General features: G+C 36.5%; 1 protein-coding gene across 9 annotated transcripts in view; it reads left to right on the top strand.

Moving 5' to 3' along the window:
* Nucleotides 1-25864, top strand: part of RALGAPA1 (Ral GTPase activating protein catalytic subunit alpha 1) — a 216638-nt gene that overhangs the window by 149208 nt on the left and 41566 nt on the right. For all 9 annotated transcript variants that reach the window (XM_043921232.1, XM_043921231.1, XM_043921230.1 and 6 more), the window contains 2 exons: nt 10316-10439; nt 21855-22010. In XM_043921232.1, coding sequence (XP_043777167.1) covers nt 10316-10439; nt 21855-22010 — 280 coding nt within the window. The remainder of the gene's footprint in view (nt 1-10315; nt 10440-21854; nt 22011-25864) is intronic.

Here is a 25864-nt window from a genome sequence, read left to right as displayed (position 1 = left end):
CTCGTTTTCTTTGTCAGAAAAGCACTTTTTTTCTTTCTATGCTTCTGCTTCCTACCTTCTTAGTCTGCTCTAGGATCTTTAGAAAGTTATTCCTTCTTTATCTTGTATTTCTACTTCTCTTGCTGTAAGTTTGTTATGTGTTTAAAACAAAACTTTCCTCAGTTTTTATCCTTTCAAGCTATACTCATCCCTTTCATGTTTTTACTACCAAATTTATAGAAAAATGTAGTTTTTATTCACTTCCAGTCATTCATGTTTTTCCTTGTTTTTAGCTTTCCTCAGAATAATTTTTTAAAATAATGTATGATTTCTTTGGCTATTACAGCAAATAGAAGAATAACACTATTGTTATTCTTAAGACTATTGTTAACATTTCTTTATGTATTTTAGTCTTTCTTTTTGATAGACATATATATCATTTTTGTTTAACAAAGTTGGAATCATTGTAATATGTAGGAAGTTATGTCTTTTAAAAAACTCTATATTGTGAGCATTTTCTTCCACCGTTTTGATATTCTTCAAAAAAATATTTTTATGGCACCAAGTTCTATGAATTTTTGACATGAGTTTTTATTTCTTGCCTTATGGTAGATTACTAGAAATAGAATTCTTAGGTCAAAGCGTAAGAACTTATTTCAGGCCATATATATTATAAAATTGCTTTCCAGTAAGTACTGATTTCTAATCCCACCAACATTGTGTAACTGCATCCTGTTCAGCACAAGATATTAATCACATTTTCTTAATTTTTATAATTTGAGGGGCAGATCATGGTATCTTATTAGCCTATAGTTTTTAAATACTAGTGAAGTTAATATTTTTCATATATTTGTAAAAAATTTTTAATCCGTTTCCAAATTCTTTCTTACTGTCCTTTTCCTCTTTAGGAATTTTTATTAATTGTAAGAGCTCTCTTACATGTGTATATGTCTTAAGGATTAATTTTTGTGTTTATTGTGGGAGTTCTTCTAGCTTAGTTTTCAACATCTTTAGGTTGCTTAAAATAGAGGTTTTACATTTTTCTGTAGTAATTATTATCTCTCAATCTTCTTTTTAATTTCTGTAATTGTGCTTAGAGAGTTCTGTCTTCAAATCAATTAGTTACATTTCCTTCTAGACTTCTAAGTATTTATATTAATTTTTTATCCCATCTGGAATGTATTTTGATTTATGGAATGAGAAATGGAACCACATTGAAAGTTGGAAAATAGTCTATTTCTATAATTTGTTGTAGAATTTGTTAAAGATCATATCTTTCCCATTGACTTGATATTGTCTTTGTCAAATATTAAGCTGTTTCAAAGCTATCTGTTTATTGCTATTAATTTGTCAATTTTCTGGAGTATTACTGTTTATTACAGCTTTATAATTTAGTATCTGATAGGATCAGTCTTCTTCCTCATCTCATCCACACACATTCTTCTTTTTGTAGATGTTCTTACCTGTTTTTTCTTCCAGAGTTTTGTTAGAATTATGATGTTGTTTTCCAGGGAGGAAAAATCCCATTGATATTTTGATTGGATTTGCAATAAAACTTTCCTGTGGAAAGAGTAAACACCCTTATTATCATCATTCTTCCCATTCATAATCATAGAGTGTTTTTTATTTGTTTTGAGGCCTGGATATTACTTTTAGGGGTATATTTTACTTTTGTGTTGCTATTCTGAGTAGAATCTTTCCCCTCACTGTATTTTGTATCCAGATACCTTAACGAATTCTCTTATTGATTTTATTTTTTTTGCCATCACCAAATCAGAAATTTATTTATTTTAATTAAGGCTAATTACTTTACAGTATTGTAGTGGTTTTGCCACACATTGACATGAATCTGCCACGGGTGTACATGTGTTCCCCATCCTAACCCCCCTCCCACCTCCCTCCCCATCCCATCCCTCTGGGTCATCCCAGTTCACCCTGGGATGACTCTTATTGATTTTAAACGTTTTATAGTTATCTCACTCTTAGGCACTCCAGTACTCTTGCCTGGAAAATCCCATGGGTGGAGGAGCCTGGTGGTCTGCAGTCCATGGGGTCACTACGAGTCGGACACAACTGAGCAACTTCACTTTCACTTTTCACTTTCATGCATTGGAGAAGGAAATGGCAACCCACTCCAGTGTTCTTGCCTGGAGAATCCCAGGGACAGGGGAGCCTGATGGGCTGCCGTCTATGGGGTCACACAGAGTCGAACACGACTGAAGTGACTTAGCAGTAGCAGCATAATCATTTTCTGCAAATCATCTCCTTTCAAAAAGTAATGACAAAAAAAGGTTATGCTTTCTTTTGCTTATATCATCATGTCTTATTGCACTGATTAAAACTTTCACTACAGTTTTAAATAGCTATAGGAAGACTGGTCATCCCTGTCTTTTCTACTTTTAATAGATGACTCTTCTATTTAATCTGTAAGTAAAATATTGGTTATTAGTTTGAAATAAATTATTTTTATCATGCTGAAAAAGTAGCTTGTTTCCTATGAAATTTTATAATGAAAAGGTATTAAATGTTGTCGGAATCCTTTTCAGCATCAATTCAAGTTTTCATATATTTTTATTTATTTTGCATTCAGCCTTTGCTTTCTTACCTAGTTGATACGTATTTATTAGATTGTTTATATTAAATAATTCTTGCATCCTTGGGATAAACCTTCCTTGGTCCTATGACTTCTTGCTGGGTTAAATTTACTAGAATTTCATATTTAATTAGGGCATGGTTTATCTCTTAGAATATTTTAGTTAAATTTTTGTCTGTTCTCATGTTTTTAAAATTAATGTTACAGCCAGATACATAAAATGAATATTCAGTGCAGTTCAGTCACTCAGTCATGCCTGACTCTTTGTGACCCCATGAACCATAGCACGCCAGGCCTCCCTTTCCATCACCAGCTCCCAGAGTTCATGCAAACTCATGTCCATTGAGTCAGTGATGCCACCCAACCATCTCATCCTCTTGTCTTCCCCTTCTCCTCCCGCCTTCAATCTTTCCCAGCATCAGGGTCTTTTCAAATGAGTCAGTTCTTTGCATCAGATGACCAAAGTATTGGAGTTTCAACTTCAACATCAGTCCTTCTGAGAACACTCAGGACTAATCTCCTTTAGGATGACTGGTTGGATCTCCATGAAGCCCAGGGGACTCTCAAGAGTCTTCTCCAACACCACAGTTCAAAACATCAATTCTTCTGTGCTCAGCTTTCTTTATAGTCCAACTCTCACATTCATACATGACTACTGGAAAAACCATAGCCTTGACTAGACGGACCTTTGTTGGCAAAGTCATGTCTCTACTTTTTAATATGCTGTCTAGGTTGGTCCTAACTCTCCTTCCAAGGAATAAGCATCTTTTAATTTCATGGCTACAGTCACCATCTGCAGTGATTTTGGAACCCAAAAACATAAAGTCAGCCACTGTTTCCACCGTTTCCCCATCTATTTCCCATGAAGTGATGGGACCAGATGCCATGATCTTAGTTTTCTGAATGTTGAGCTTTAAGCCAACTTTTTCACTCTCCTCTTTCACTTTCATCAAGAGGCTCTTTAGTTCCTCTTCACTTTCTGCCGTAAGGGTGGTGTCATCTGCATATCTGAGGTTATTGATACTTCTCCCAGCAATCTTGATTCCAGCTTGTGCTTCTTCCAGCCCAGCATTTCTCATGATGTACTCTGCATATAAGTTAAATAAGCAGGGTGACAATATATATCCTTGACATACTCCCTTTCCTATTTGGAACCAGTCTGTTGTTCCATGTCCAGTTCTAACTGTTGCTTCCTGACCTGCATAGAGGTTTCTCAAGAGGCAGGTCAGGTGGTCTGGTATTCCCATCTCTTTCAGAATTTTCCACAGTTTATTGTGATCCACACAGTCAAAGGCTTTGGCATAGTCAAAAAAGCAGAAGTAGATGTTTTTCTGGAACTCTCTTCTTTTTTTGATGATCCAGCAGGTGTTGGCAATTTGATCTCTGGTTCCTCTTCCTTTTCTAAAACCAGCTTGAACATCTGGAAGTTCACGGTTCATGTATTGCTGAAGCCTGGCTTGGAGAATTTTGAGCATTACTTTACTAGTGTGTGAGATGAGTGTAATTGTGTGATAGTTTGAACATTCATTGGCATTGCCTTTCTTTGGGATTGTAATGAAAACTGACCTTTTCCAGTCCTGTGGCTACTGCTGAGTTTTCCAAATTTGCTGACATATTGAGTGCAGCACTTTCACAGCATCATCTTTTAAGATTTGAAATAGCTCAACTGGAATTCCATCACCTCCACTAGCTTTGTTTGTAGTGATGCTTCCTAAGGCCCACTTGACTTCACATTCCAGGATGTCTGGCTCTAGGTGAGTGATCACACTATTGTGATTATCTGGGTCATGAAGACCTTTTTTGTACAGTTCTTCTGTGTATTCTTGCCACCTCTTCTTAATATCTTCTGCTTCTGTTAGGTCCATATCGTTCCTGTCCTTTACTGAGCCCATCTTTGCATGAAATGTTCTGTTGGTATCTCTAATTTTCCTGAAGAGATCTCTAGTCCTTCCCATTGTATTGTTTTCCTCTATTTCTTTGCACTGATCACTGAGGAAGGCTTTCTTATCTCTCCTAGCTATTCTTAGTGCATTCAAATGGGTATATCTTTCCTTTTCTCCTTTGCTTTCCATTTTGCTTTTTTGCATTTCTTTTTCTTGGGGATGGTCTTGATCTCTGTCTCCTGTACAGTGGCACAAACCTCCATCTGTAGTTCATCAGGCACTCTGTCTATCAGATCTAGTCTCTTAAATCTATTTCTCACTTCCACTGTATAAATCATAAGAGATTTGATTTAGATCATACCTGAATGGCCTAGTGGGTTTTCCCTCCTTTCTTCAGTTTAAATCTGAATTTGGCAATAAGGAGTTCATGATCTGAGCCACAGTCAGTTCCTGGTCTTGTTTTTGCTGACTGTATAGAGCTTATCCATCTTTGGCTGCAAAGAATATAATCAATCTGATTTTGGTGTTGGCCATCTGGTAATGTCCATGTATAGAGTCTTGTATTGTTGGAAGAGGGTGTTTGCTATAACCAGTGTGTTCTCTTGGCCAAACTCTATTAACCTTTGCCATGCTTCATTCTCTACTCCCAAGGCCAAATTTGCCTGTTACTCCAGGTGTTTCTTGACTTCCTACTTTTGCATTCCAGTCCCCTATAATGAAAAGGACATCATCTTTGGGTGTTAGTTCTCAAACATCTTGTAGGTCTTCATAGACCTGGTCAACTTCAGTTTCTTCAGCATTACTGGTCGGGGCATAGTCTTGGATTACCATGATGTTGAATGGTTTGCTTTGGAAACGAACAGAGATCATTCTTTTGTTTTTGAGATTGCATTCAAGTACTGCATTTTGGACTCTTTTGTTGACTATGATGGCTGCTCCATTTCTTCTAAGGGAGTCTTGCCCACAGTAGTAGATATAATGGTCATGTGAGTTAAATTCACCCATTCCAGTCCATTTTAGTTCACTGATTCATAAAATGTCAATGTTCACTCTTGCCATCTCCTGTTTGACCACTTCCAATTCGCCTTGATTCATGGACCTGACATTCCAGGTTCTTATGCAGTATTGCTCTTTACAGCATTGGACCTTGCTTCTATCACCAGTCACATCCACAACTGGATGTTGTTTTTGCTTTGGCTCCATCCCTTCATTCTTTCTGGAGTTATTTCTCCACTGATCTCCAGTAGCAAATATGCCCCAATAGGGCACCTACTGACTTGGGGAGTTCATCTTTCAGTGTTCTCTCTTTTTGCCTTTTCATACTGTTCATGGGGTTTCTCAAGGCAAGAATACTGAAGTGGTATGCCATTCCCTTCTCCACATTTTGTCAGAACTCTCCACCATGACCCATGGGTGGCCCTGCATGGCATGGCTTAGTTTCATTGAGTTAGACAAGGCTGTGGTCCATGTGATTAGATTGGTTAGTTTTCTGTGATTGTGGGTAACACATAGTTACCCATATTATTTTTATATTGTATCATTTTGGTACATTTGTTAAAATGATAACCCAATATTGATATGTTATATTAACTGAATTTTATGTTAGAGTTCACTCTTGGCATTGTATATTGTATGAGATTATGAGATTTAACAAATGTATAATGACACATGTACACCATTTGGGCTTCCCCCATGGCTCAGCAGTAAAGAATCCACCTGCAGTGCAGGAGACACAAGAGATGTGGGTCGGGATGATCACCTGGAAGAGGGCATGTCAGCCCACTCCAGTATTCTTGCCTGGAGAATCCCGTGGACAGGGGAGCCTGGTGGGCTGTAGTCCATGTGGTCACAAAAGACAGACACGAATGAAGCGACTGAGTGCACATACCCCATTACAATATAATACAGAGTAGTTTCTGCCCTAAAAACCTCATGAGTATTATATCCCCTAAAAATGCAATACCGTTGTCTGTTCTCTCTCTTTTTTTTTAATTTGTTTTTTTTATCATGTGTCTAGTCCCTCTAAATAAATGTTCTTTTCCCCTGGCTTCAGAAGTCATGTTAAAATTACCTTGTTCTAAATAAAATTTTTATTTTATTCCTTAGTGACTTCCCAATGCCTGATCAGATTCTTTAGAACTCAGGCCATACCAGCCAATCTTGGCTATTCATGGTTTCTTTACATTACCTTATGCTTTTCTGTTTCTTGGCTTCTGCTAAACTACTTCCATTCTCGTATATAGCTGGAGTATATGGAGGACATCATCACTGAGACAGCATAGATTCTCTTTTTGATATTATATGCCAAATGAACACATGACATTTATTTTGCTTTTTTATAAGATTTAAATAATGAAACCAGTTCCCTTTCTTCTTCTGACATAATGGGTTCAAATAAAAATTTATTCTAATTATGTGATAGTAAGGCAACTTTGAGCTTCTTCTGAAGCCAAGAATCTGGAAACAAACCTGATTATTTGTTTGCAGGATTAGGGAGAAAGAAAAGGAAAATATACTTTCTTTATAGTCTTATCTCTTCAACCATTTATAGATCCTCTGTTTTCTTTGACTAAATTAACTCATTCCTATTCTTCATGGTTGAACTACCATATTTTTAAATTTCAAATCTCAATTTTTTTTTTATTCTTTCTATTTCAATGTATATATAGGGAATCAGAGTGCTTGTAACTTAGCATATTTCACTTTTAACTTTCCAATAGTAAGCTCATAATATTTTGCCAGTACTGGACTTATAGAATATTTGTGCCTACAAGTTCACTAAACTCACTTTTTTCTAATCTTTTTTACTTCATTCACTTTTGTGGTACATAATAATTTAATGGCAATCTGATATATACCAAGCATTTTAGCAGAAGTAGTAAGTAGAAAAATAAGAAGGAATGGTGAAAAATTAACATCTGATGTTAAAGGGCAGGTAAGGTCTCCTTCACATTAGAGGCCTGCAGTCCATGGAGTCACAAAGAGTCAGACATGACTAGACGACCAAACAACAACAAGCTCTACTTTTACAAATTTTAAAAAGGGCATATAAAGTGATTCCTCTTTTACTTTTGCATTTTAAAGATTTATTTTCTAAATTTTCCTATTTGGCACATGTATTTCTCTTTTTGACTTAGTAATAGGTGAACATTTGTATATAACTCTGCACAACTTTATTAATTGTGATTTATGAGTTCTAGCTGATAGTCCTTTATCTGGAATACTGAGAACACTGAGAGGTCCCCTTTCTGCCAGAATTTACACGTAATTCCATCTTAAATTTACTTCATACTTCCGACTTAAATTCTAACAGCTTTCTTGAGATGTAATTCACATACCATAAGGTTCACTCAAAGTGTACATATTTTTAGTGTATTCATAAACAGCTATCACAGCAATTTAATTTTTGAGTATTTCCTTCAAAAAGAAACATTGTTCCCATTACTAGTCATTCTCCATTACTCCTGAACACTACCCCCTACTCACCAGCTGTAGACAACATTTATCTACTTTCTTTCTCTATAGATTTGCCTATTCTGGATATTTAATATAATAGGAATCAAACATATGTGGTCTTTTGTGAGGGCTTCTTAGCACCGTGTTTTCAAAATTCATCTATGTTGCAGCGTGGGTCAGCACTTCATTTCTTCTTATCCCTGAATAATACTCATTTGTGAATATACTGCATTTTGTTTACTCATTCATAAGTTGATGGACATTTGCGTTAGTTTCACTTCTTGGCTGTTATGAATAATCCTGCTATAAACATTCATGTCATTTTTTACATGGACATTTTATAGTTCTGTTAACTTTTTAATAAGATTTTTATATTTTAGACCTTAAATTTAGAGTCTATGATGCTTTTTAATTTTTGTATATGGTGTGAGGTGAGATTCCAACTTTATTCTTTTGCATTACAGATATCCAGTTCCCTCAGGACCATTTGTTGAAAATACTAATTTTTTTCTCCCATTGAATTGGTTTGGTACTGCTGCAAAAAGCCTTTTTTGTCCATTAAAAATGACACAAATGTTTATAGCAGCATTATTCATAACAGCCGAGAAGTGAAACTGACACAAATATCCAACAACTTATGAATGAATAAACAAAATGTAGTACATTCACAAATGCAGTATTATTCAGGGAATAGAAGAAATGAAGTGCTGACACATGCTGCAACATAGATGAATTTTGGGAACACTGTGCTAAAAATCCTGTCACAAAAGACTACATATCTATGTCTCTGCTCTGGTGGTGCCACGGGCTTCCCTGGCGGCCTGCAGTGCAGGAGACCCGGGTTCTGTCCTTGGGTTGGGAAGATCCCCTGGAGAAGGGAATGGCTACCTACTCCAGTATTCTTGCCTGGAGAATTCCATGGGCAGAGGCACCTAGCAGGCTACAGTCCAGGGGGTCAGAAAGAGCCGGCCAGGAATGAACTACTTTCACTCCCATGATAGTCCCACAGTCCATTGATTGCTGTAGTTTTGTAGCAGGCTTTAAGACTGGGAATTATGAGTCCTCTGACTTCATTCTTCTTTTTCAAGATTATTTTGACTATTTGGAATTCTTAGCATTTTCTTGTGAATTTTAGGATCGGCTTATCAAATTCTACAAAAAAAAGGAAGCTAGGATTTTTGGTAAAAGTTGTATTCAATTTATAATCAATTTGGTAAATATTATCATAATAAGTTTTTAAGTCCATGAATATGGGATTTTTTTAAAGATCTTTACTTTTCTTCAACAACATTTTGTGGCTTTCAGAGTATTTAAGTTTTGTACTTTTGTTAGTACAAAGTATTTTTGTTAAGCATTTTTATTATTGTGTATTTTTGATGCTATTATAAAAAAAATAGCTTTCTTTATTTTGTTTTTGTATTGTTCATTGTTAGTTTATAAAAGTACAGTTGGTTTTTTGTATGTTGATACTATATCCTAAATCCTTTCTGAAGTCATTTACTAGCTCTAATAGCTTTTTAGTCTTTATTGCTTGTACCATACAAATATGGGAATGGGGACAAATGGGGAGGAGGGAGAATTGTCGGATTAATGACATATATACACAGAAAGGGAAAAAGAACCCCTTGTACCCAAACCAACCCCCACCTCACCCTAAGACGTCTCTCTCTGAACTACCTGTAACATTTTTATTTAAAAGTCTAATATAGCAACATCAGCCCTTTTGATTACTGTTTGCATAGCATCTTTTTCCATTTCTTTTACTTTCTACTTTGTGTCTTTGAACCAGAAGTACATTGGTTGTTGTTGTTTTCTTGAGTCATTTATTGTTATCTTGGAAAGCCAAATTTCATACAAGAAGTTTGCTTTTAGGAGCATTTTTAGTTTTAGGGAGAACTAAAACTAAAATGTCAGAACTTGTCAGTTATTTCATAAAGTTTTATACTATTTATGTATGAATTTCTTATAAGTATTTGGAGAAATGGATCATTTCTTATTCATCTCTGTACTCCTACTTAGTTTTAGTTTAAAACGCAGTCCCTCTAACTCTGGGATTCAGCCACATTGTACAACAGGCAGCTCTTTGGACGCCTTGTTCATTCACACCTACGAGTCTTTCCTGATACCTACTCTTCATCTGTCAAATCTTAGTTACCTTTACCGAGCTTCATATTACCTCCTCTTTTAAATTTCTGTCTAATTTCTCAGTCAGAAGTAATCATGCTTTTCTTCTGTTCAGATCACAAATTTGTAACTTTCAGATTTTTTACTTACAGTTACTTAGATCTCTCTCTGTAGATTATAAGGTTTAATTCATTTTCATCTTTTTTATTGTCCCATATTTAGAAGTTTATTATTGGATGAATTAATGACTAAATGAATGGTGAAATCTTTTGTTTTATAGCCGAGAGACACACAAGATTGCAGTATTTTATGTTGCTGAAGGACAAGAAGACAAACATTCCATTCTCACCAATACAGGAGGAAGTCAAGCATATGAAGATTTTGTAGCTGGTCTTGGTTGGGAGGTATTGTTTTTAAATTATATAAATATCATTTTATTTCTATTTGGAAGCAGCAGTTTTCTTTTTCCTTTTAGTTTACTTTAGAAGCATTATTTTAGGAGACTCAGCAACTTAACGATGGATTTGTTATTGTTTCTGCCTTATATCTCATCTACAAAGACAGCAGCAATTGGGACTTAGGAAATCTTTTGACTATTTTATCATATAATATATTGTCAGAGTGTGCTAAACTTATCGAATTAAAAGATCCAGATTTTCCTCACAATTATGACCATTAGACTAGTGATCTTATTTATTTATTTATTTTTTATATATACATATAATTTTTCATTTTTTTTTTCAGTGGGTTTTGTCATACATTGATATGAATCAGCCATAGATTTACACGTATTCCCCATCCCGATCCCCCCTCCCACCTCCCTCTCCACCCGATTCCTCTGGGTCTTCCCAGTGCACCAGGCCCGAGCACTTGTCTCATGCATCCCACCTGGGCTGGTGATCTGTTTCACCATAGATAGTATACATGCTGTTCTTTTGAAACATCCCACCCTCACATTCTCCCACAGAGTTCAAAAGTCTGTTCTGTATTTCTGTGTCTCTTTTTCTGTTTTGCATATAGGGTTATCGTTATCACCTTTCTAAATTCCATATATATGTGTTAGTATGCTGTAATGTTCTTTATCTTTCTGGCTTACTTCCCTCTGTATAATGGGCTCCAGTTTCATCCATCTCATTAGGACTGATTCAAATGAATTCTTTTTAACGGCTGAGTAATATTCCATGGTGTATATGTACCACAGCTTCCTTATCCATTCATCTGCTGATGGGCATCTAGGTTGCTTCCATGTCCTGGCTATTATAAACAGTGCTGCGATGAACATTGGGGTGCACGTGTCTCTTTCAGATCTGGTTTCCTCAGTGTGTATGCCCAGAAGTGGGATTGCTGGGTCATATGGCAGTTCTATTCCCAGTTTTTTAAGAAATCTCCACACTGTTTTCCATAGCGGCTGTACTAGTTTGCATTCCCACCAACAGTGTAAGAGGGTTCCCTTTTCTCCACACCCTCTCCAGCATTTATTGCTTGTAGACTTTTGGATAGCAGCCATCCTGACTGGCGTGTAATGGTACCTCATTGTGGTTTTGATTTGCATTTCTCTGATAATGAGTGCTGTTGAGCATCTTTTCATGTGTTTGTTAGCCATCTGTATGTCTTCTTTGGAGAAATGTCTGTTTAGTTCTTTGGCCCATTTTTTGATTGGGTCATTTATTTTTCTGGAATTGAGCTTCAGGAGTTGCTTGTATATTTTTGAGATTAATCCTTTGTTTCTTCATTTGCTATTATTTTCTCCCAATCTGAGGGCTGTCTTTTCACCTTACTTATAGTTTCTTTTGTAGTGCAAAAGCTTTTAAGTTTCATTAGGTCCCATTTGTTTAGTTTTGCGTTTATTTCCAATATTCTGGGAGGTGGGTCATAGAGGATCCTGCTGTGATTTATGTCGGAGAGTGTTTTGCCTATGTTCTCCTCTAGGAGTTTTATAGTTTCTGGTCTTGCATTTAGATCTTTAATCCATTTTGAGTTTATTTTTGTGTATGGTGTTAGAAAGTGTTCTAGTTTCATTCTTTTACAAGTGGTTGACCAGTTTTCCCAGCACCACTTGTTAAAGAGGTTGTCTTTTTTCCATTGTATATCCTTGCCTCCTCTGTCAAAGATAAGGTGTCCATAGGTTCGTGGATTTATTTCTGGGCTTTCTATTCTGTTCCATTGATCTATATTTCTGTCTTTGTGCCAGTACCATACTGTCTTGATGACTGTGGCTTTATAGTAGAGTCTGAAGTCAGGCAGGTTGATTCCTCCAGTTCCATTCTTCTTTCTCAAGATTACTTTGGCTATTTGAGGTTTTTTGTATTTCCATACAAATTGTGAAATTCTTTGTTCTAGTTCTGTGAAAAATACCATTGGTAGCTTGATAGGGATTGCATTGAATTTATAGATTGCTATGGGTAGAATAGCCATTTTGACAATATTGATTCTTCCAATCCATGAACACGGTATGCTTCTCCATCTGTTTGTGTCCTCTTTGATTTCTTTCATCAGTGTTTTATAGTTTTCTATGTATAGGTCTTTTGTTTCTTTAAGTAGATATACTCCTAAGTATTTTATTCTTTTTGTTGCAATGGTGAATGGTATTGTTTCCTTAATTTCTCTTTCTGTTTTTTCATTGTTAGTGTATAGGAAAGCAAGGGATTTCTGTGTGTTAATTTTATATCCTGCAACTTTACTATATTCGTTGATTAGCTCTAGTAATTTTCTGGTAGAGTCTTTAGGGTTTTGTATGTAGAGGATCATGTCATCTGCAAACAGTGAGAGTTTCACTTCTTCTTTTCCTATCTGGATTCCTTTTACTTCTTTTTCTGCTCTGATTGCTGTGGCCAAAACTTCCAACACTATGTTGAATAGTAGTGGTGAGAGTGGGCACCCTTGTCTTGTTCCTGATTTCAGGGGAAATGCTTTCAATTTTTCACCATTGAGGGTGATGCTTGCTGTGGGTTTGTCATATATAGCTTTTATTATGTTGAGGTATGTTCCTTCTATTCCTGCTTTTTGGAGAGTTTTAATCATAAATGAGTGTTGAATTTTGTCAAAGGCTTTCTCTGCATCTATTGAGATAATCATATGGTTTTTATCTTTCAATTTGTTAATGTGGTGTATTACATTGATTGATTTGCGGATATTAAAGAATCCTTGCATTCCTGGGATAAAGCCCACTTGGTCATGATGTATGATTTTTTTAATATGTTGTTGGATTCTGTTTGCTAGAATTTTGTTAAGGATTTTTGCATCTATGTTCATCAGTGATATTGGCCTGTAGTTTTCTTTTTTTGTGGCATCTTTGTCTGGTTTTGGAATTAGGGTGATGGTGGCCTCATAGAATGAGTTTGGAAGCTTACCTTCATCTGCAATTTTCTGGAAGAGTTTGAGTAAGATAGGTGTTAGCTCTTCTCTAAATTTTTGGTAGAATTCAGCTGTGAAGCCATCTGGTCCTGGGCTTTTGTTTGCTGGAAGATTTTTGATTACAGTTTCGATTTCCTTGCTTGTGATGGGTCTGTTAAGATCTTCTATTTCTTCCTGGTTCAGTTTTGGAAAGTTATACTTTTCTAAGCATTTGTCCATTTCATCCAAGTTGTCCATTTTATTGGCATAGAGCTGCTGGTAGTAGTCTCTTATGATCCTTTGTATTTCAGTGTTGTCTGTTGTGATCTCTCCATTTTCATTTCTAATTTTGTTAATTTGGTTCTTCTCTCTTTGCTTCTTAATGAGTCTTTCTAATGGCTTGTCAATTTTGTTTATTTTTTCAAAAAACCAGCTTTTAGCTTTGTTGATTTTTGCTATGGTCTCTTTAGTTTCTTTTGCATTTATTTCTGCCCTGATTTTTTTTTTTTTTTTTTTTTTTTTTTTTTTCTGCCCTGATTTTTAAGATTTCTTTCCTTCTGCTAACCCTGGGGTTCTTCATTTCTTCCTTCTCTAATTGCTTTAGGTGTAGAGTTAGGTTATTTATTTGGCTTTTTTCTTGTTTCTTGATGTAAGCCTGTAATGCTATGAACCTTCCCCTTAGCACTGCTTTTACAGTGTCCCATAGGTTTTGGGTTGTTGTGTTTTCATTTTCATTCATTTCTATACATATTTTGATTTCTTTTTTGATTTCTTCTATGATTTGTTGGTTATTCAGAAGCGTGTTATTTAGCCTCCATATGTTTGAATTTTTAACAATTTTTTTCCTGTAATTGAGATCTAATCTTACTGCACTGTGGTCAGAAAAGATGACTGGAATGATTTCAATTTTTTTGAATTTTCCAAGACCAGATTTATGGCCCAGGATGTGATCTATTCTGGAGAAGGTTCCGTGTGCACTTGAGAAAAAGGTGAAGTTGATTGTTTTGGGGTGAAATGTCCTATAGATATCAATTAGGTCTAGCTGGTCCATTGTGTCATTTAAGGTTTGTGTTTCCTTGTTAATTTTCTGTTTAGTTGATCTATCCATAGTTGTGAGTGGGGTATTAAAGTCTCCCACTATTATTGTGTTACTATTAATTTCCTCTTTCATACTCGTTAGTGTTTGCCGTACATATTGCGGTGCTCCTATGTTGGGTGCCTATATATTTATAATTGTTATATCTTCTTCTTGGATTGATCCTTTGATCATTATGTAGTGTCCTTCTTTGTCTCTTTTCACATCCTTTATTTGAAAGTCTATTTTATCTGATATGAGTATTGCGACTCCTGCTTTCTTTTGGTCTCCGTTTGCGTGAAATATTTTTTTCCAGCCCTTCACTTTTAGTCTGTATGTGTCTCTTGTTTTGAGGTGGGTCTCTTGTAGACAGCATATATAGGGGTCTTGTTTTTGTATCCATTCAGCCAATCTTTGTCTTTTGGTTGGGGCATTCAACCCATTTACATTTAAGATAATTATTGATAGGTGTGGTCCCGTTGCCATTTACTTTGTTGTTTTGGGTTCACGTTTATACAACCTTTCTGCATTTCCTGTCTAGAGAAGATCCTTTAGCATTTGTTGAAGAGCTGGTTTGGTGGTGCTGAATTCTCTCAGCTTTTGCTTATCTGTAAAGCTTTTGAATTCTCCTTCATATCTGAATGAGATCCTTGCTGGATACAGTAATCTAGGTTGTAGGTTATTCTCTTTCATTACTTTCAGTACGTCCTGCCATTCCCTTCTGGCCTGAAGGGTTTTTATTGATAGATCAGCTGTTATCCTTATGGGAATCCCTTTGTGTGTTATTTGTTGTTTCTCCCTTGCTGCTTTTAATATTTGTTCTTTGTGTTTGATCTTTGTTAATTTGATTAATATGTGTCTTGGGGTGTTTCACCTTGGGTTTATCCTGTTTCGGACTGTCTGGGTTTCTTGGACTTGGGTGGCTATTTCCTTCCCAATTTTAGAGAAGTTTTCAGCTGTTATCTCCTCGAGTATTTTCTCATGGCCTTTCTTTTTGTCTTCTTCTTCTGGGACTCCTATGATTCGAATGTTGGGGCATTTCACATTGTCCCAGAGGTCCCTGAGGTTGTCCTCATTTCTTTTGATCCTTTTTTCTTTTTTCCTCTCTGCTTCATTTATTTCCACCATTTTATCTTCTACCTCACTTATCCTATCTTCTGTCTCCGTTATTCTACTCTTGGTTCCCTCCAATGTGTTTTTGATCTCATTCATTGCATTATTCATTTTTAATTGACTCTCTTTTATTTCTTCTAGGTCTTTATTAAACATTTCTTGCATCTTTTCAATCTTTGTCTCCAGGCTATTTATCTGTAACTCCATTTTGTTTTCAAGATTTTGGATCATTTTTATTATCATTATTCTAAATTCTTTTTCAGGTAGATTCCCTATCTCCTCCTCTTTTGTTTGACTTGGTGGGCATTTTTCATGTTCCTTTACCTGTTGGGTATTTCTTTGCCTTTTCATCTTGTTTAGATTGCTGTGTCTGGAGTGGGCTTTCTGTATTCTGGAGGTCTGTGGTTCCTTTTTATTGTGGAGGATTTACCCCGTGGGTGGGGTTAGACGATTGGCTTGTCAAGGTTTCCTGGTTAGGGAAGCTTGCTCAGTGTTCTGGTGCGTGGAACTTGATTTCTTCTCTTTGGAGAGCAATGGAGTGCCCAGTAATGATTTTTGAGATGGGTCTATGTGTTAGGTGTGACCTTGGGCAGCCTGTATGTTGACGTTCAGGGCTATGTTCCTGCGTTGCTGGAGAATTTGCGTGGTAAGTCTTGCTCTAAAACTTACTGGCTCTTGGGTGGTGGTTGGTTTCAGTGTAGGTATGGAGGCTTTTGGACGGTCACTTATTACTTAAAAGTTCCATGTAGTCAGGAGTTTTCTGGTGTTCTCAGGTTTTGGGCTTAAGTCTCCTGCCTCTGGATTTCAGTTTTATTCTTCCTGTAGTCTCAGGACTTCTCCAACTATACAGCACTGATAATAAAACTTCTAGGTTAATGGCGAAAAGATTCTCCCCCATTAGGGACACCCAGAGAGGTTCACAGAGTTACATGAAGAAGAGGAGAGGGAGAAGGGAGATAGAGATGAGCAGGAGGAGAAAAAGGGGGACTCAAGACAGATCTACGCAGTTGTCTGTTCCCAGAGTGTTCTCCGTAGCCCAGACACCTACAGAGATTCACAGAATTGGATTGGGAAGAGAAGGGGAAAGGAAGAAATAGAGGTGTTCTGAGGTAGAAAACAGAGTGTCAAGATTGGGAGAGAATAATCAACACACTCCTGAATAAAAATGGGAACTCAATTTCGGTTTAAAAATAGGGCTTCTCTCTTTTTTTTTTTTTGGTAAGGTTATAGTGTATTGAAAATGAAAATTAGGTAGTAGTAGAGGAGTACTAGAGGACTTTAAAAGAAATAAGAGAAAAAGAAAAATAGAAAATAGAAGAGAAAAAGGAAAGAAAAAAAAAGAAAAAAAAATTTTTCCCTAATTAAAAAAATGATAAAAATCTATGAAAATGAAAGTTAAGGAGTAATGGGGGAGTAATAGGGAATTTTAAAGGAAAATAAAAGAGAAAAAATAAAAAATAAAAAAAATTTTTTTTTCTTACTTAAAAAAAAAAAAAGTAAAAATATATCTAGGAATTTCTCTGGAGCTGTTGCGGTCAGCGTGGGTTCCGCTCAGTTTCAGATAGCTCCTCAATCCAGCTTACACTTATCGATATCTACAGGCCCCTTCCGGTGTAGTTGATGTTTTCTACAGGGATTTTAATCTGTTGCACCGGTCCCTTCTGAAGCGGTTCCCTTAGTTTATTTGGCTTCTGTTTGCCGGTCTCTTCAGAGTCTCATTTCCGCCCTGACACAGGCGGGCGGAGGTGGACTCTTATTCAGGTAGCTAGTTCCATCGCTCTGCAGGGAGGGGCTGGCGCTGCAGGGAGGGGCTGGCGCTGCTTTCTGCGTCTGCGCTGCTCAGGCTCCCGGCCGCTCCATATGGAGCGCGCCCCGCGCTGCGCGCGGTTCCAGCCCTCGGGTGTTCCACAAAAGCGCGGAGCAAAAAGCTGCGCCTGCTCTCTGTGCCTTCCCCGTCAGAGCGGTCCAGGCAGACAGGGGCTTGATGGGCGCACTCTCCCCAGGTGCGGCGCGCCCACTCCCTTCCGCGGACCCAGTCTCAGTTTCCACTGGCGCCAGTCGGGTGCGTGCGCCCTCCGCGTCCCCAGCCCCAGTCCCCGCCCGCTCCCGTCGGGTGCCTGCGCCCTGTGTCTCGCCGCGGCCTTCCCCTCCCCCCTGCCTCCTGCGTCCGGCGGGGCTGGGCCGGTTCGCAGCCTGCGAGCTCTTCTCTGGACTTTCTCGGTCCCTTTGTTCTGCGAATGGCCAGCAGTGTGTTCGGGCCGGTTAATTTTCTCTCTCTCTTTTGCTCTCCCACAGTTCAAGTTGGCAACTCACAGAAGCTCCCTCCGATTGTCCTCAGGGCACTCAGGCCCGGACCCTACCCCAAGCAATGCCGCCTAAGACTCCCTTCCCGGGACGGATCTCCGTCCTTAGCTCTTTTGTCTCACATTTTATCTTTTATATTTTGTCCTACCTCCTTTCGAAGACAATGGGCTGCTTTTCTGGGTGCCTGATGACCTCAGAAATTGTTTTGTGAAGTTTGCTCTGCGTTCAGTTATTCTTTTGATGAATTTGTAGGAGAGAAAGTGGTCTCCCCGTCCTACTCCTCCGCCATCTTGGCTCCTCCCCCTAAACTAGTGATCTTAAAATGAAGATATAAATATTCTAGGACTGTCCCAAGGATTCTAACTAACCATGTTGGCATGGTTAGTTTTGAGGAGATAAATTTCTGTATTCTCAACTTTACTAAAATTAATGTGTGAGAACCCTTCTACCAGTCTCTTGCCTCTGCTTTTGTTTTTCATCTTTGTTAAAGTATACCTCTCACTCACCTGAGGCCTACATTGCCCTCTAAAGTTTGGTACCCAAAAAAGAGAGAGTTCATTCTAGAGGGCATGTTCCTGAGAGAAAGTATCCTGAGAGAGTATCTCCAATCGCAAAGCAGGGAATATTGGAAGGTGCTGCACTTTATGTCATGCTCGCAACCAATTCATGTCGAGGTTCCTGAACCAATTTGTCTGCCTTAATAATTATAACTGGGAAGTGAGGTGTTTGTCACAGATTTGAATTAGTATGTTTATTTAAATTGTAAAATGGTGAGGCAGACATGTTCTAACAGAAAATGAATTTGATGTGGTTGATTGATTTGTCATTAATAGCAGACATTTTATATATATTGAATCAGCAAAATTTGTGCTCTGAGATTTTGATGAATATACATATATATTCATCATATATTAAAGTTTTAATTCATATTTAAAATATGTATAAATGGAGGAACCTACTTTTTTAATTTTTATTTTTAATTTATTCATTGTTGGCCATGCTGTCTTCATTACTATATGTGGGCTTTCTCTAGTTGTGTCTAGTAGGGACTACTCTACATTGCTTTGAATGGGTTTATCATTGCAGTGGCTTCTCTTGCTGCGGAACTTGGGCTCTAGGCACGTGGGCTTCAGTAATTGTGATGTGAGGAGAAAATATATGTAAAGTACACACATATATAACTATAGTATACTGGAAATTGGGCTTCCCATGTGGCTCAGTGTTAAAGAATCCACCTGTAAATCAGGAGATGTGGGTTCAGTCTGTGGGTTGGAAATATCCCCTGGAGATGGAAATGGCAACCCACTCCAGTATTCTTGCTTGAGAAATCCCATGGAAAAGGAGCTTTGCAGGCTACAGTCCATGGGGGTTGCAAAAGAGTCAGACATAACTTAGCAACTCTACACCACCACCACCAAGCAAATATTCATGGCAATTTTATTACAAACGGGAGGGTTAAAGGACATAAAGTGACATAGGGTTTCTGTGTTTCACTCAAACTGGTAAAATGACAACATCAGTAGACTGTAATAAGGTATGTTTAATAAATAACCAGTAAGAAACATACAACAGAAGATACACTCAAAATGATAACTAAAATCGGAGTTCTAAAATATGTTCCAAGTAACCCATGGGAGATAGAAAAAATAAAACAGCAAATGTGCAGAGAACAAAAAAATAAAATGGTGAGATTATGCTCTAATATATCTGTCATTACAGGAAATATTAATGATCTAAATATAACAATTAAAATTGGCAGAGTCGGGACTTCCCTGGTGCTCCAATGGTTAAGAATCCACCTTCCAGTGCAGGAGAAGCAGGTTTGATCCCTGGTCAGGGATCCCATATATTGCAGGGCAACTAATAAGCCCATGCATGTGCTGCAGCTGCTGGGCCCACATGCTCTAAAGCCTGTACACCGCAACTTGAAAGAGAAGCCTTGAAACCACAGCAAAGAGCTAGCATGCCGCAATGAAAGATCCAGCATGCCGAAAGATCCCACGTGCTTCAGCTGAGACCCAAGGCGGCCAAATAAATAGATAATTTTTTTTTCCCAAAAATTGGCTGAGTGGATTAAAGAACATGACTCACTTATATGCATTGTAAAAGAAACTCACTTCAAGTATGATAATATAGGCTGGTAGAAAGTAAATGGACAGAAAAAATTATATTGTGCAAATCTTAAAGCCAGAGTGACTGAATTTATATTAGATAAGGTAGGCTTCAGAGCAGAGAAAATTATCAGAGATAAGGGACATTCTATAACAGTGATAAAAGGGTCAGTCCACTAAGAAGACTTAAAAATCCTAAATCTGTGTGCAGCAAACAACAGAACTGCAAAATATGTGAAGCAGAGCTGATAGAACCGAAAGAAGAAATAGACAGTTTCACAATTATAAATGGAGACTTTACCCCTCTCTCAACAGCTGAGAGAAGTAGACAGAAAATCAGCGAGTATATAGAGGGTCTCAATACCACCAACAACCAATAGGACCTAATTAACATTTATATAAAACACCCCACCCAGCAATATCATATTTTCAGTGTCTAAGGAACATATACCAAGATAGACCATGTATGAACCATTAAAAGAAACTTCAGCACATTTTAAGGTGTTGAAATCATACAGTGTGTTCTCCAACTACAGTAGGATCAAATTTGAAATCATTAACAGAGAAATAATGGGGAAATCTTCAAACACTTGGAAAAGTTACATGCCATATAGTCCACTTACATAACATTCTTGAAATGACAGTTTTAGTAGTAAAGAACAAGTTAGCGATTGCCAGGCATTAAGAAGGAGGTGGGGTATGAGGAAAGTGGGTGTGGGTCATGTAACAGGGCAACACGGGGAATCCTTGTGGTGATGAAAATGTTGTCTCAGTCATATCAATATCAGTATCCTGGTTATAATATGGCTCCGCATTGGGGGAATCTGAGCAAAGAGTATGTAAGATCTCTTTCTATTATTTCTTAAAACTTTGTAGAATCTATAATTAATCTCCAGATAAAACATTTAATTAAGAAATAGAGATCTGCCCATGTTACAGAACTGTTTTATAGCAAGGAGCTCTAAACTTAGACTTTCTCCTTTATGTACTCAGAAAATTGACTTGAAAGTAAATAACTTTCTCACTAAAACGAAACAACAAAAATGTACACTTACAATATCATTTTTTTAACCTATCAGCAGAGGTCATACAGTTTTATAATATATTTGAGAGCGTATGAGGGAAACCCTCATGCAACTGTTGGTACAATCTACAGAGAGCAGTTTGGTAGTGGGTTTCAAAAATCAGAAATAGACATGTCCTTTGACTTACATTTCCACTTTTGATTGTTTGTCCTACAGATCTACTTTCACAAATGCAGCATGATATGTGTTCAGTGTTATCCACTGCAGCATTGACTGTAATAGCAAAAGATTGGGAAAGTCTAAATATCCTTCAAGTAGGGCACTAAATTATTGTACATCAAGGAAAGGGACTTCTGTGAAGTCATAAAAAGAAAAAGATGTTTTTTCTGGGCTATGATAGGTACTGATAATTAGGAAGCCAGCTTTGATGAATAAATATGTCACACCAAATTAATTATTTAATCAAAGTGACATTACTGTTTTTTGTTTTTTTTTTTTTCTAACTTTTCCCCAGATCATTTCCAGTCTTGATTTTTGCCACTTGGTTTTTACTCTCTGCCCTCCTTGGTGTCTCCCCCATAGCCTTTACAATTTAACACCTAGTAGCCTAACAAAAGATGTACAGTGCTCAGCAGTTGATTCCTTTGCTAATTAGTTCCTACTAATTAGAGATCCTCAGATACTTAAGATCTACCAGTGTATAGGATAGCTCTGACTAATAATTCTGGGACAAGCCATGGTTGGTAGTATGCAAAAGACTTCATTCCCCATATTTTTGCAAAGGGAGAGATTTGAGTCTTTTTCCATAGTGAGTTTGGTTTAGTTGATAAACATTATGTGTCTTTTCATTGCTTCTAGGTAAATCTTACAAACCATTGTGGTTTCATGGGAGGACTACAAAAAAATAAAAGCACTGGATTGACTACACCATATTTTGCTACCTCTACAGTTGAAGTAATATTTCATGTGTCAACAAGAATGCCTTCGGATTCTGATGACTCTTTGACCAAAAAAGTAAGTGCTAAGGAAAAAAGTGCTCAGAGTTAGAATCTTAGTAAAATATGTAAGCAAGTAATCTAAGTGATTAAGAGCTGTTTCTGAGTACTCTGTTCTTCACCTAGTACTGTCTTAAGAAACAGTATTGTTCCAGAATAAGCTGTTTTCCTTAATGATACGATTGAAGGTTATAGTCTTAAAAAAGCATTTGCCTTCAAGAAAATGGGCATTTCACAAATTGAAAAACTACTATATATATTCAGATTGGTGAAATTATAATTCACATCCCCACACAGAGATGGATATAACATTTATATTGATTGAGGGAAAGGGGAAAAAAATGAAAATTAAATTATTATAAAGCATTTAAAATGTGCTTTATAATAAATTTTAACTAAAATTAATATAGCAGATAAAATAAGTCTTAATTCTAGTAAAATTCTAAATTTTAAATTCTAAAATTCTAAATTTTACTGCCTTAGAATTTTTGGGAGGTATAGTGAAATGGTTTTAATGGCCCATGTCTTTTAAAACCTACACCACCATTTTGCTGTAGCTAATGCTAGCATTCAAAAATCATTCTAGTGACCACAGATCTACCCTGGAATAAAGTTGTGTGTGCTCAATCCATGTTTGGTGTTTTTAGGGAGAAACATATTTTTCAAGTGAAACCTTGTCCACCATTTCTTTTATCTTCTTTTTTTCCTATCCCTCAGTTTATTCAAAACCACTGTTGAATGTAACCTGCTTAATATGGTAGATCATTTACTCCATACTCTTATGTTACTTAATATCAGAGCTCGTCACAGTTCATTAGTAACCTATGAAAACAGTTTTATACTCTTTTGAAAAGGAACTTCAGAATTCCTCTCAAATACTTTATAAGATTGAATTAATACCCTTGATGTTTTTTATTTACATTTTAGAATACTGTTGGAAATTGCCTACTAAATGAGTAATGGTTAGAATAACTAATATATGGATGCTAATTAGATTGGAATGAATAGTAAAGGTATAGGTAATTGATGTGTAGGAAGTTAAGTATATTTAGTCACAGATTTTCTATAGACTATCTTAGCATATAGTTTTTAGTAATACAGAATGAGACATGAATACTGACAAGAAAATGGTAAAGAGTTGGGTTGGCATAAAACTTGAGTAAAACTTCAGTTAATCACTTTCTTCCATCTTCTCATTTTAAATCTGTATGAAAATAAGCCATACCCAAATTAGAGGCAATTATGGGTACAGTGCAAAAAGATAAATTATTGTAATCATTAGGAACTTGGCAGTGATCCTCATTTTCATGGAACCATGGATACAACTTTTAAACCCCAGAGCCGAGTCTAAAATTAATAGTATCGTCAATTGCAAACATAAGAGCAGAACAAAGTATATCACTTTTTGTTGATATTTTCTTAAAGAAACTTATGTAGGATATTTTTACTTCAATATATTAAACCTGATGGTTATAAGGTACTTGAAGTTGTATTTTTGCAACCTTTGTAGAAATGTCTTCAATTAAGACTTCTTATTTCCTTCATAACAGTCACAAAGGTCTTCCTTAATTATTTAAGAAGAAGCTGAGGATGTTTAACAATCCATTATCATAGCAAAATTAATTTTGGAAATGTGTTAACACCATTTAAGAATAGTTAAATGGTTGAGTTCTAACCCTAAATGGTGAAATTTTAAGTATTGGATATATTAGAGTATGTTGAGGGATTAAACCTTAAATACTAATAGTTTGCTTCATTTATATAAGTACAGAAATTTTTTATTGTGGTAAAATATGTATATAAAACATAAATTTACCATTTTAATCATTTTAATATGTACAGTTCTTTGTCATAGTGTGGCACAGCCATCACAAACATTCATTTCCAGAACTTCTCCATTTATTTCAAAATATTTTTTGACCTATGTGTTACTTAGAACTGTGCTGTTTAATTTCCAAGCATTTGGGGCTTTACCAGCTATCTTTTTGTTATTGATTTCTAGTTTAATTCCATTGTGGTCTAAGAGCAGACATCATATGATTTCTATTTTTTTTTAATTTGTTAAGGTGTGTTTTATGGCCCAAGTATAGTCTATCTGGTGAATGTTGTGTGCGAGTCTGGGAAGAATGTGTAATCTGCTATTGTTGAATGAAATAGTCTATAAATGTCAATTATATTCACTTGATTGATGAAGCTGTTAAGTTCAACTATATCCTTACCAATTTTCTGCCTGCTCGATCTCTCCTTTTCTGAGAGGGGTATTAAAGTCTCCAACTATAATAGTGGATTCTTCTGTTTTCCTTGCAGTGCTGTCAGTTTTTGACACCCTGTTGTTAGGTACATACACCTTAAGGATTGGTTATGTCTTCTTGGAATATTGACCTCTTTATCATTAGGTTATGCCCCTCTTTATCCCAGGTTATCTTCCTTGCTCTGAAGTGTGCTCTCTCTGAAATTAGTATAGCTACTCCTGCTTTCTTACTGGTGGTATCATTGTATATCTTTCTATATCTGTTTACTTTGAATCTGTATGTGTCTATATTTAAAGTTGATTTCTTGTAGACAACATATAGTTAGGGCTTTTTTTTTTTTTTTTTTTTTGGATCCACTCTGACAGTTTCTATGTATTCAAATCATTGACATTTAAAGTGATCATTAATATAATTGGACTAATATTTACCATATTTGTTATTATTTTCTACTTGTTACTCTTGCTCTTTGTTTTTGTATTTTACATCTTTTTCCTGCCATTTGTGGTTTTAACAGTATTTTACGATTCGATTTTCTCTCGTTTCTTAGCATATCATTTGTGCTTTTTTTAAAGAATTGTTTTCCAGTTCTTGCCCTAGAGTTTGTACTATTCATCTATAACTAAAGTCCTCTTTCAAATAACACATAGTGCTTCACTGAAAGTACCTATATGCCCAGTTTTTCCCTCCTATCCCTGTGTCGTTGCTATCATTCATTCCACTTTTACTTAATCATGTATATGGATGAGTGTGTTAGGTACTCAGTTGTGTCCTACTCTTCACAACCCCATGACTGCAGCCCGCTGCTCCTCTGTCCATGGAATTGTCCAGGCAAGAACACTGAAGTGGGTTGCCATTCCCTTTGCCAGGGGATCTTCTTGAACCAGGGATCGAACCCAGGTCCCCTGCACTGCGGCAGATCCTTCACTGTCTGAGCCACCAGGGAAGCTCTTACATACATAAGCATACATTGTCAAATACATTGTTGCCATTTATTACCTTAAACAGTGATGTGTTAGATCAATTAAGAATAAGAAAAATAAGTTTTTATTTTGCCTTCAATTATTGATTCTTTGATGCTTTTCCTTTCTGCATGCAAATCCAAATTTCTATCGTATATCATTTCCCTTCTCTCTGAAAAGGTATTTCTTATAAGGCAGGTCTGCTGGCAACAAATTCCCTCAGTTTTTGTTGTCTGAGAATGTCTTTATTCTCCTTTACTTGTGAAGGATAATTTCACAGGGTATAGAATTCTAGATTAGTAGTTTTTTTCTCTCAGCCCTTTAAATATTGTACTCTAGTCTTCCTCCTTTCATTTCTTAGGAGAAGTCAGATGTAATTTTTAATCTTTGCTTCTCCATAGGTAAGATGTTTTTTCCCCCTTCCAGCTTCTCCCAAGACCTTTTCATCTGATTTTCTGAGGTTTGAATGTGATATGCTTAGATGTAGTTTGGGGGCCTTTTATCCTGCTTAGTGTTCTCTGAGCTTCCTGGATCTGTTATCTGGTGTCTGACATTAATTTGGGGCAGTTCTCAATCCTATTGCTTCTGTTTATGTCTTTCCTCCTATACATAAATGTCACACTTTTTGTGGTTATCTCACAGTTCTTAGATATTGGGAGGTT

Source organism: Cervus elaphus, chromosome 13, assembly GCF_910594005.1.
Source record: "Cervus elaphus chromosome 13, mCerEla1.1, whole genome shotgun sequence".
NCBI lineage: Eukaryota > Metazoa > Chordata > Mammalia > Artiodactyla > Cervidae > Cervus > Cervus elaphus.
The sequence above is the reverse complement of the archived record's forward strand: the minus strand, read 5'-3'. Positions and strand labels throughout refer to the sequence as shown.